This window comes from Betta splendens, chromosome 11 (genome assembly GCF_900634795.4).
Source record: "Betta splendens chromosome 11, fBetSpl5.4, whole genome shotgun sequence".
Lineage (NCBI taxonomy): Eukaryota > Metazoa > Chordata > Actinopteri > Anabantiformes > Osphronemidae > Betta > Betta splendens.
In genome coordinates, this window is record NC_040891.2 from 15740056 (window position 1) to 15752544 (window position 12489).

General features: G+C 48.4%; 1 protein-coding gene across 2 annotated transcripts; it reads right to left on the reverse strand.

Moving 5' to 3' along the window:
• Window positions 1-427: 427 nt before the first annotated feature.
• On the reverse strand, window positions 428-11017 carry tmem65 (transmembrane protein 65). 2 transcript variants are annotated; one of them, XR_003787615.3, is made up of 8 exons: window positions 10488-11017; window positions 4712-4756; window positions 4477-4544; window positions 4321-4375; window positions 2720-2762; window positions 2436-2541; window positions 2156-2365; window positions 428-2000 (listed from the first exon to the last, which is right to left on the reverse strand). XR_003787615.3 is itself a non-coding variant. In XM_029167903.3 (7 exons), exons 1-7 carry the CDS (start codon window positions 10729-10731, stop codon window positions 2246-2248), a joined length of 681 nt encoding a protein of 226 aa, XP_029023736.1. In that variant the 5' UTR covers window positions 10732-11017; the 3' UTR covers window positions 428-2245. The 2 variants fall into 2 exon arrangements, 1 of the variants encoding a protein (XP_029023736.1); XM_029167903.3 differs by having other exon boundaries at window positions 428-2365.
• Window positions 11018-12489: the final 1472 nt, after the last annotated feature.

Sequence of the window (12489 nt, forward strand, 5' to 3'; positions counted from 1 at the left end):
ATTGAAGCCGCCACAAACCTGACAGGTGATTTAAAGCTGAAGGATTTTAAATGAAGCAGCTGCAACACTTTTACAGGTGATAGAACAAAAGCTGAATATTAAATGTTATAGTCATTTGTCCAGTGTTGATGTGAAAATACGTGGTTTAATAGATCTGACTTAACTGAACTCAAAAGAATAATTTACTCTGATGCTCATAAATCGACGACTAATCAAAAATGAAACCCAAATACTGAATTATGATAAAGGTAACAGATGAATTTAAACCTTTCGTTCATTACACAGAGGATCTAGGATTCAATAACAGTGTTTAAAGTGATGCTTGACCTTAATGCTGCTCAGATCAGCAACCGTAGCTTCGCTGCCTTGCTCGTGGGCACACCAGCTTAAAGAAGTGAAAGGACAGTGAAGAACAGCAGCACCTGCAGACGTAAACACTCCCAAGTTTATTCAAGTTGCAAACGAACAGTCCTTCAATATGACTGGTTTTACGTTACAAACACGTTTCAGTGCAGATGCTCAGAGTGTCCACTAGAGGGCGGCAGCACAGCGTCCTCTGACCACGCAGCAAAATATTAAGTGTCATCAAGTCCAAGGAAATAAAGCAAACACTGCTCAATGCACATTTCTGAAGACAAACTAACTCATGCTCTAAGAAAATACGGGAAGAAATGACATTATGACTTCATCCAGGCTCATCTCCAGTTCCTGCAGGACTCCAGCGTCTTAATCTGAAAATAATCTACTGAGTCAGGCAAAATAAACACCACTCCCTCAAAGCTTTCACAACTAATCCAACAACAAACTTCAATCTGTTTCCAAACACTCATTAGAATACAGACGGACTGAACCAAGGTTCAATCCATTTGATTTGTCTCCTACAGCAAATGAGCCAGGATCTAAAACAATCACATCTTTTCCACGTCTGATTACAAACCTTTCATCAACTTTTGAAAACTTAAAAACCTATTAAAAGAAAGTTGTTCTCTGTTCTCCTGTAATTTACTAGTGCAGTGAACAAATACAAATAAAAAATAGCTGCAAGGTTTTATGGAAAATGATCTGTTGGCTGTGCCCAAAATCTCTCCATCAATCTCACCTGTTACATTATAATATGTAGCACATCATAAACAAACCAACCAACAGCATTCCTGTCTATTAATAATCTTAGTTATTGCAAACAAACATGTGTTAGTGTGTTTACTGGTACAACAGTCAAAATTCTGTGATTCGTTTACATTAGTTACATTCACTAACGATGCAACGAAGAATGCAGAGGATGTAAATATAATTTAAGTGAAGTGATAAGAAAACAGTGAGAATCTGTGTGGGAGCAACTTTGGACACAGCCCATGGAAATAATCCACTAGATTCACTACGGTTACAAAAAAAGCACCTTCAATATGTGCAGGAGGAAAATGTGAGCAGGAGAGAAGCACAAATAAAGAGCAACAGTAAATTAAAAGCCATAGTTTGATTGGATTCATTATAAAGTGTGTAAATCTCAACAAAATAAAATCTACAACTAAAGCGTGAATCAGACCTGCGACTGGATTGAAGTCAAGCAGCTCATGGAAGAGAAAGTTGGAAACTAAAGACAAATATCTGTAGAAAAAAAACAAACATCTTTTATCAAATAGTGTTTCAGCCGCAAACAGCTCCACCATCAACACCTGAAGCTCCAGCTTTTAAAAACTACCATGAAGAAAACGACCGAGCTACAGTCATGCAAAACACTAAAACAAGCGGACCCGGTTCGGTTCTATTCTTCTGACAGATGCACAACAACACAACTCACGCGACCTCGTCACCAGACGCTTTGAAGCTGAGGTGACGAGAAACATGCTGAGCAGATCAAATCGTGTTGGGAGATAAAGTGAAGCACTGGAGCAGGTGGTAGCGTTCCACCACAGCGACAGCTTGGGTTCCACGTCTGTGACCCGGTGAGGCAGCGTTCAGGGAGACTCGGACTCAGACCCAGTCAGACGCGGGTCAAAGATCTGTGACGTCACAAGAGAGCGCACAGAACAAAACAGGAAGCACAGGTTTAAAAGCTGATGCCTGGTTCAACCGCTGATGCTAATTACAGAGAGAGTATGCAGTTTGACCAATCGATGACCAAACAATCAGTCTGAAAACGGAATCAACAACAAACCAGAACTGATAAAATGCAACACAAAGCGTGAACGCTGTCAATGTGCTTTGGCGCTGCTGGGTCCAGTCTGAGGGTGAGTGAGGCTTCTGTCTAGGAGGAGCGCGAGGCCGCCTCGCTGCCGCTTTGTGCGTCTTTCTCCTTGTCGTCGTCCAGGAAAAGCAGCGGGAACATTCCCAGGATGCAGCCGATGGACACGCCGATGGCCTTGCCCTGCAGGAGCAACAAGAGCGTGACGGCGTGCTCGCATTCACCGCGGCCCTCGGCCCAGACACCTCCTCACCATGTGGGAGCTGAGCCGGGTCTGCCACATGTCCACCTGCTTGGGCGTCAGATCCGGAACCTGCATCCCCAGTCTGGAGGCCAGAGCCTCCACGTAACCTGCAAGGCTGCGAGAACAAGCACCTGAAGTCCAACGTTCCTCACCGGCCAGAAGCAAAGCAGACTTAGCATTTGTCTTATTTACTAATGTCAAACGACATGAAAATGAGCAGAACAAGAGAAAAGCTGTGGTCACTCATTCACTGAATGAACAGAGTCCTGGGGGACGTTTCTGCAGATGCTCACCCGAGACCTGCCAGATCTGAGACCAGGTTCCCCAGAGCCGCCGCTGCGAAGACACAAAGAGGCCGACTGAGTGTGAAAAGCACCACGCATGAAGGAGGACTCTATAGATGATTGACAGCTTTAAGTTTGGTCCTAAGGCTTCTCCACTTCACACATTCTCTTCCTGGGTTTTGTTTGCTGGTTATTTAAAGTCATTGTCATCGCTGGTTAATCACAGGTTTTCTTACTCTCAGAAGCTGCTTGAAACTCAAAGACAGGTCATGATTTTTCTGCGCTGATTTCTCATGTGCAACACTTCTCTAAGCCTGGAACAGAAAACACTGAAACCACAGCTGTTCACAGATGCTCGTCTGCTGGAAGTTACTGAGAGTGAGAGGATGCGGATGCAGGTGAAACTGGCAGAGCCAACGGGACAAAGGATCTGCTGATTCAAGCTTTGCTCCATTGGGGGCAGTTCAGGCAGAGACAGGAAGAGACTCAACAAGCGGCTTCAGAAAGCCGGCTGTGTCCTGGGCTGCACTCTGTCCATGGAGGAGGTGGAGGACAGAGGGATGCTGGTGAACTAGCATCCATCATGGAGAACACCTCCACACCCTGCGCCACACGGAGGCTCTGAGCAGCTCCTTCAGCACCACACTGTTACAGCCACAGGCAGGAAGGAGCTGCTGCAGGTCACTGCTCCCACAGACATCACACAACACAGCACTGCAGTGACACACAATGTGTAACTACACGGTGTACTCATTCATTGTTGTCATGTAATTCACAATATCATCCACATCATCAACCTATAAACGTGCAATATCTCTGATTTTACACTGTAAGTGACGATGTGCAACCTCATCGACCATCCATCTGCCACCCATGAATATGCTGTGCTGTAGATATGCACAATAGTTACTTCCAAAATAAAGCTTACTTTGTTTTTATGGTAAGTTTATTTTCTCGTACAGTTAATACTGCTGTCTGAGAGTCTGTGAGCAAAGGTGTGAACTGACCAAAGAACAGACGTTCAGCAAACGCAGCTCCATAAGAGTCTCACTTAGTGTAAAGCAGCGACAGCCATGAATAATTCCTCTGACAGCGACGAGCAGGAAGAGGTGGAGGAAACGCACGTTAAGCTGCGTCGTCACAAAGCCATTGATCCGGAGCCGTCCTCAGCCTCTGATTCGCACTTTGCAGAGGAAACTGGAGCCAAGTAACCATGGAAACGGAATAATCTAGTGGCGAGCGGGAGAAGGCGAGCGGCAGCATCTTCATGGCGTTCACACCTTCATAAAGATGTGAACGCAGCACGGCAGCGTTGCAATAAACCGCAGAACCAGGTTAAAAACACGCAGCGTCCATGCAGCTCCAGCTGGTGAGAAAGTGAGGAGGAACATTCCTCTGCAGCGTCACTGAGCTTTAATAGTCTCAACTGGTTTCATTAGCAACACTTTAAAATGCACATGGAGCAAACTGCAACGTCCTCATCCTGTGATGAATCTACCTAAAACATGCAGAGGAGTCACATCTCAGCGTTTAGCTGACTCCAGGATGAGGTTTTAGTATTGTACTGGTGTGAAGGCTGGAGGAGAGAAGGTGTAAGACAGAGGTGCTACCGGCCATGGTGGAGATCCCCAGCGTGACCCCGATGGACAGCTCGATCTGCGTCCCCTGCAGAGCACAACAGACCAGATCAGCACCAGGACCAGGACCAGGAACGGGACAGGATCGACCCACAAGCACGTGGCTCCGGTGGACTGAGCCTCACTTACTGCTGCGATCATGATGGCGTTGTCGAGGAAACCAAATCCAACGAAGGGGATGGCGTTGTGGAACAAAACTGCAAACAAGGTTCAAACATTTTACAGACGACTCAACAATCATCACTACAGTAGGTGAAAGTCCCTAAAGCCACAGTATAAAAAAAAACACAGTACTTGTACTTGATGGCGAATGAAAAGGCAGGTATTCATGTGTCACGTGTGTCCGAGTCTTACGATCTCTCACCGTATCTGATCTGGGCGGCGGTCGGCGGCGACGGCTCCAGGGTCTCTGAGAACAGAACAACGTGGAGACGTTGCTAAGGTGCTGAGGTTTGACTCATCACAGCTGGACATCACAAGCAGCGTAAGTGAAGCCGCGGCCCCACAGATGGTCCAAAGACCATCATCAGCTAAAACCACAGATGAATGAACATGGCCGTTGATTCATTTCACACACGACCCGCACCAACGGCTGATGGAGCTGTAAACGCTGTCATCAAAACCAGAAGCCAAGATTAAAAACCTTCACACAAACAGAAACCTGATATCAGGCCGATTCAGGGCAAGAGCAGCAATAATAACTGTGTTTAGTAGTGGACCGATCCTCAAAAGAGGCCAAAAAGCTGCTAAGGAGCAAATACAGTCGGCTACAACGTGTAGGAGACGCTTCCCCGAGGAGCAGCAGGAAACATGAGGAGGCTGCATTTAGATCCATCAGACGGACAAACAGCTGATTCCTAAGTGCTCCGTCCCAAACAGGAAGTAGAAGCTGCTACAAAGAGGAGCCGCGAGTGCAGGTTTGACAAAAGAAGGACACGAATATGAGAAGATCTGCTGCTAAAATACAAACGCAATAGAAGCATGAGCAGGAGGAGGAGGAGCAGGAGCCGTCCTGGATGAACCCTCAGGGTCTCATCGGTCTGTTCACGTCCCCTCCTCTCCCTGAGGAGCACTCAGGTGGGTCAGTGGAGCAGACCGGGTTCTTCAGAACCAGCCACGAGAAGCGCTTAATCACAGCAAAGGTTCCATCTGCTGAGACGTCATTTACTGTACGTGTGTGTTCACACTGTACGTGTGTGTGTGTGTGTGTGTTCACACTGTACGTGTGTGTGTGTGTGTGTGTGTGTGTGTGTGTGTGTGTGTGTGTGTGTGTGTGTGTGTGTTCACACTGTACGTGTGTGTGTGTGTGTGTATGTGTTCACACTGTACGTGTGTGTGTGTGTTCACACTGTACGTGTGTGTGTGTGTGTTCACACTGTACGTGTGTGTGTGTGTGTTCACACTGTACGTGTGTGTCTGTGTGTGTACTGTACGTGTGTGTGTGTCCGGTCGAGGGGGAAAGGTCAACATCTATTTTAGACGTGAGGAATGGAAGACGATGCTGAACCAACGTCTGCCTCACTGAGACGTGGGACCGGCTCCAACCACAGAAAAGCAGTTACCAACGTCACAATGTGAGCAAACACCCCCTCAGGACGTGTTGTGTGAAAGAGTCCAGCAGCTGAGAACAGTCTGCAGCTCCTTTCAACAGGAGCATCGGTGGGAACCAAACCTTCGCACTGTGATGACGGACTCCTGGGAAAACGCAGCCACAGACAGATCTGACACGTGCAGCAGCGGCGCCGCTCCTGTCACTACATAATAACAGTGTGATTAAAGCAAACACAGGCCGACCGTGTGGAGTCAGACGCAGCATATGCTGCATCAGCTTTAATATGCAGCAGCATGTAGAACACAGCAGACCACAGCAGGGAACCTGCACATGCGACATGTTGGTCTGAAGAAAAGCCTCAGTGACGCTGCTGAATAACCAGAGCACACGGCACTGAATCACATCACCTCTCAAAGGAGACGGGCCAGAACCAGACAAAGGAGTGGGAGCAGGCACGATCCAAGCCCACATCAGCTGCTGCCAGTTCAGGGGGAGTCAGGTTCCGACGTCCAGATGTCAGCTTCCACAGATGGAAGGAGCTCTGAGTGATGAAGGACGGCACTCGAACGTGTCTCACGCTGACTGAATCCAGCCCAGAAAATTAAGATTTCCAGAGAGGCTCGAAGCTATTCTTTATTACGATAGAAATTAATTATGCAGCAGCAGAGTCAGAGGCGAAGCTGTCAGTTCAGTTACAACCTGCTGACGCTGGTTGACAAGCTCGTATGTGCCGAACATCAGGCAGAGGAGGTGGAGGCCACACTCAAACACATGCTGGTGGATTCTACAGCCCAAGGTGCTGGGAGATCCTCCATCAGCAGAAGGAGGTGGAACAGCAGCGGCTCCAACCCTAAATCCACCACACGGAGGCTTCATTTCACTTCCTGCAGCATTCGTTGTTTCCACCTCAAACCAAGGCTATTCACGCGTCCACTTTTAGCTTCCTTCGGCGTTGGCAGGAAGCAGAATCCAGACACGCTGTCCACAGAACCGGGTCGGGCCCACAGAACCGGGCGGGCCCACAGAACTCTGACTGGGAGGCCTGTCTGTGATGGGAGTGGGCTGGATGATTAGGACGAAGCAGTGACCATGCTTCACTTTTAGCGAAGGAGGCTGTTCTTTTCTTGGTTCTGTTCAGCCAAGCTGCTGCTCCAGCTTCGTTCTCATCTGAGGGTGTGGAACTCCTTCACCCACTGTTGGTTGCGTCCCTCGCTCCTTTGAACCGTTCATGTAACCGTCATCTGAGGAGTCAGATGACGGAGTCATCACTCCTTTCTCCAGCAGTCGCACACAAACGAGGCCGTTTCCTAACGACACACGTGAACGCTGAGTCGTCTGATTCATCCTCGGAGCCCATCAGGATGAGGGAGGGGCGAAGGCAGCGGCTAGCGGCTAACGGCTAACGCGTTTGTCTCTAGTCAGCAGACGGTACATGAAACAGGGTCCAGTCCAGCTCTCGCTAATTAACTCCCTGCAGCTTTGCTGAATTCGTTTCAGGGGTCCGTCGCTTTCTGGCACCGACGTTTCTCCACACACTTGAAAAGAAAAGACAAACCTTCTGGTCCAAAGGAGAAAACATTCAACTCGCTTCCCAACCACACGAGCTCTTCATCCGTCAGCGCAGGAACAGTCGCCAACTGTTCTGCATCATGTGTTACTATTATTACCTCCACCACAGACCTTTGCCTCTGTTGTGGTGTGTCTAGTTTTTAGGGCAGGGTTAATAAACACATTAACAGCAGGAGCTCACTCACTCATTACATGCAATGATTCCTGATCCACGAGCTTCTGGACAGTTTTCTCTTTGGCCTGAAACACCAAATCTGGCATTTTGATCAACAGTTACTGAGGAAACCAACAGTGATTGTGGGGAGCACGGCTCTTTACGTTACACCTGTCCTCGTGAGCCCACTCACGCTGTGGCTGTGTGTTTTAATTGGACTCAGGGGGACATCGCGTCCAGCTGGGAGGGAGGAAACACTGAATAATGACTCCATTAGCATCACATGATGGTGGGTTTACTGGAAACGTCGTGCAGAGGTGCATGCGTTCAGGAGCGATCTTATGCAGTTGGTTGTGAAACTGAACCCGTTTGATGACGTGACGGACCATAGTACTGAGCATCGTCTTCTCTGAGGCGTCACAGGAAACGACTCTGACTTTGTTACACTGCACCTGAGGGGAAACCAATGACCAAGTCAAAGCTGCAGGACCTGCGCTTTTCCAAAGACTCCAGCTGACACGCGTCTGCATGCACCAACCCACCAGACGAACACAGCGGCAGCCTGACGAAACGATGAGCATGAACCCTCACACAGCATCAACCATTAGAACAACGTCAGGAGCAGTGACATGCCACAAAATACAGGTCGGCAGCTTAGTGGAAAAACACGGAGCTGGACATTTAATGACGCAAACACAGAATTAATCATGCTAATTAATGCTAAATGCCAAAGCTAACAGCGTCTTAGCATTTTCCTCAGCCACATGAGCTTCATGTAACGAATGTTTTCATCTGCCTGCAGCTCAGAAAACACAGATCTACACTCAACTGAAGGGACAAGCTTCAGATATTGTGTCCAGCTCAAGCCTCTTAGCTCAGTAGAAGGAACGGGTCGGGAGGAGCTGCTTACTAGTGAACAGCATTCCAGCGCTGGGCCTCACTAAGCTACTCAACGAGCTGAAAGGATGGAGGAGACGATACCTGGCTTTCAACCAACCCAGCAAAATACTGAGATCCAGAACAAACACATCAGTGAGAAATCAGCCACATTCACACCGGCAGCTGTGGCAGAAACCAAGCTGGGTTCTGATGCAACGGTTCTGTTGGAGGGTCTCTGCAGGCCATCAACCTAGAACAAGAGGGCGCGAGTTCTCTGCAGAACACAGGTTTGCATTAAATTGATTACTGGCACGAAAAGGGCAGGAGCTAAAATATTTATTCATTTCACACATTACTACTTCTTGTGTTTGTAAATTTCCAACTTCTCCACTGTCAGTTCTTTGTGTTTCTACATTGAAACCCATTTATTTGATCCTCCTGAGAATAAGTAGTCAGGACGTCAAATTCTACACATCAGCGAGGTTAATAAGGAACCGGACCCATTTGGAGCAGCTCAGCTCAAACACCGACATCAACTATTTCATTAAAAATAACCAGAACCACCACACGTCTAGTGTTTCTACACACAGCGTCAAGTTGTTTCTACAAGAAACACAATAATTAAGTCTGTCAGGCTCAACTGAACAATAACAACTGACACTTAAATAAGATTCTAAACAGAAAGGACTCTTTAACATTAACCCCCCTTATGTTGTGGCTCAGTGCTGAAAATGCGTTTTAAAATGTGCATTAGTGAGTAAATTCATCCAGGTTCCGCGTCACCTTCCGTTCCATTCAGAGAAGGCGACTGAAGGCACAGCACAGATGAGGCAAAGCTGTAGGCAGTGTTACAGTCAGTGTGAGGCTGGGCTGCACCAGAACCTGCACCAGAACCTGCACCAGAACCAGTACAGCAGCTGCACCAGAACCTGCACCAGAACCAGTACAGCAGCTGCACCAGAACCTGCACCAGAACCTGCACCAGTACCAGTACAGTACCTGCACCAGTACCTGCACCAGAACCTGCACCAGAACCAGTACAGCAGCTGCACCAGTACCTGCACTAGAACCTGCACCAGTACCAGTACAGCAGCTGCACCAGTACCTGCACCAGAACCTGCACCAGAACCTGCACCAGAACCAGTACAGCAGCTGCACCAGAACCTGCACCAGAACCTGCACCAGTACCAGTACAGTACCTGCACCAGTACCTGCACCAGAACCTGCACCAGAACCTGCACCAGAACCAGTACAGCAGCTGCACCAGAACCTGCACCAGAACCTGCACCAGTACCTGCACCAGTACCTGCACCAGCACCAGTACAGCAGCTGCACCAGAACCTGCACCAGAACCTGCACCAGAACCAGTACAGCAGCTGCACCAGAACCTACACCAGAACCTGCACCAGAACCTGCACCAGAACCAGTACAGCAGCTGCACCAGAACCTACACCAGAACCTGCACCAGAACCTGCACCAGAACCAGTACAGCAGCTGCACCAGTACCTGCACCAGAACCTGCACCAGTACAGCAGCTGCAGACGGGTCCAAGCTCGGACGTTCCAGGCCTTAAAGCATCCAGTTACACACTAGAACCCTGCTCAGCAGCTGATTTTAACGCCTCGGAATAAGACGAGTCACTGCTTCTGGACGGGTTCACATGGAAACGCTTTCCTCGTGACTCAAAACAGACACCCCCTCTGACTCACGAGGAACCCGCCGCCTTTACGACACAGTCGCTGAGGGTCCGGTCACGTGACGGGGCGGACACACGTAACTTCCAGCTCTGATCAAACTTGTTTGATGGAGCAGATTGATGTGAACTCTAACGCTGTGGGGACACGTGCTCCTACGCGCTTTAGTCCTAAACCACAGCTCAGAGTCATGCATTGAAGCAGGCGAACTCTGTGCTTTACGTGAGACTTCGTCTCTAACCTCGGGTCCGGACCTAAAGTGGGCGGAACCCGCCGCCGCCCTCTCTCTTACCTTGAGCGATCGCTATGGACTCGAAGCTCTGCAGCTCGCGCAGCAGACACGACCTCTCGTTCGGGTGCAGCCGGTAGATGAACTCCTTCGCTCTCTTGGGGGAGTTCAGCGGCTCCCTCGGCTCGTTCCTCCCGTGTGTCCCCATCCAGCAGCTCGGCGCTGCCGGCACCGTGGGCGTCGGTCCCGGTGCCGGTGCCGCGTGTGGAGCCGCTCGCAGGGCTCCTCGCAGGCAGAACCGGAGCATTGCGGTTCCGCTCGTTGAACCGCAGGCGCCGCTTTGCTCGCTTTACTCGGACACAACTTGCTCCGGTTCGGTCCGACTAGCTTGACTCGTCCTCAGCGACAGAGAAAGGCTCGGTAAGAGTTAGCAGAGACGCCAGGCGAAGCTCCGAGCAGCCGCACACACCCTCTGTTCGTGCCGTCCGCGCTCCGAACCGCCTCATGGTCCTCCGGCGACCAGGCGCTCGCACTTGAACTTTAAGCTAGAGCCGAAAACAAGCCAGTCGGAATTTCAGTGAATTTCCGACGGCTTTCAAAATAAAAGACGTAGCTTCCGGTAATTCCTTTCATCTGAAAAGCACCGTAGTAGGGGCTCGTGTAAAACAACAATGAACATGATCTGATCTAATAACTGTGTTGCTCTGTCAAAATGCACGTTCCTTATATTTAGGGAGGAATTAAACGTTTGCACAAAGTAGATAAAGAGTCAGGCTCCACCGCCTGGATCCCTAAGAACACCGGCTCCACACACACCGGAGTCTGGATGAAGTGATGTTAGAGATGTTGGAGGGACTGCCCAATGCAATATCAAAGATGCTTTTATTTACATAAATCTCTTTTTAAAACAAAAGGCAAAATGAACAGCGTTCATCTTTTAAAAGCTGTCAGAATAATCAGTCTGGTAAAGTTCTTCACTAACAAACACCATCTCGTCATCCTCAAACATAAGTGTTGCTGTGCAGCCTATTTTCTTGAAACCAGCACTTACAACAGTAATGAACACGAGTTTGTCTTTAAACCCTTGCGATGTTCAGGCTGCAGAAGTCTGAACTGTAATACTCAGCAGTTGTGCTTGAAAGCGTATATAAATACAACTTCACAACACAGTCGTCTGTAGTCACCAACTGCTTCTTGCAGTTCATCATGACACACTGCATGAGATGCAGCTTGTTTGCCATTTCAGAAACAGTCGATTGTAGGTTTGCTGCAGTTCTACTCCTGGACATTTACCATGGCGTTACAGTTCTCCAGGTCTGCAGCAGGACCCTGAGACTAGGAACACAGTTTGAGCCTTCAGAAAGGTGCAGTCCCAGTTTGGATGTGTGTGGCAGTGATTCAGAAATAAAAGGTGCTTTTCTAAATCACAGCTGCTCTTGACTTAAATGACTTATATCCAACAAACAAAGCACGGTTCCTTTGAAAACAGGCGTCTCAGCTGAACAAACCAACTGGCACCTTTCATACTGTATTTTTGTGACACTTACAAAAGGTGCATTGAAAGATAAAGATTAAACCCAGAACTTCTCTACATTTGGCTTCTACTAAATCTGCAGACCATATCTGGTACAGATATGATATCTATCATATCTGTAAAAAAGCATTTAACCAAAGTTAATGCACATTATTTCTGTGAACAGAAATAAAATAGCACTGACAAAAAAAAGTTGAAGAGGATTTCTTATCCTCTAAGGGAATAAGTGTGCACGTGTTTGTCTTGTTACATGTACAATAACGTACACAAATATAAGCAAGGTCACACAAGGGACCAGTAGTAAGTAATGAGAGGTATGTCAGTCATTACAGTAGCAAGTCACTTTACAAACCAGACACATCGGTTTGTGTCCGGTTGAAGCAGAGTTGATAGAGTTGCTCCTCTCTCTGCCGACATCCACCAATATTGGAACAACGTTGGGGACAAGAAAACGTTAAGGACTGACCCACAAAACCAGGCTGAGGGTCAGTGTCCAGGTCAGAGTGAGAGTGGGTCTCAACTGGACCTACA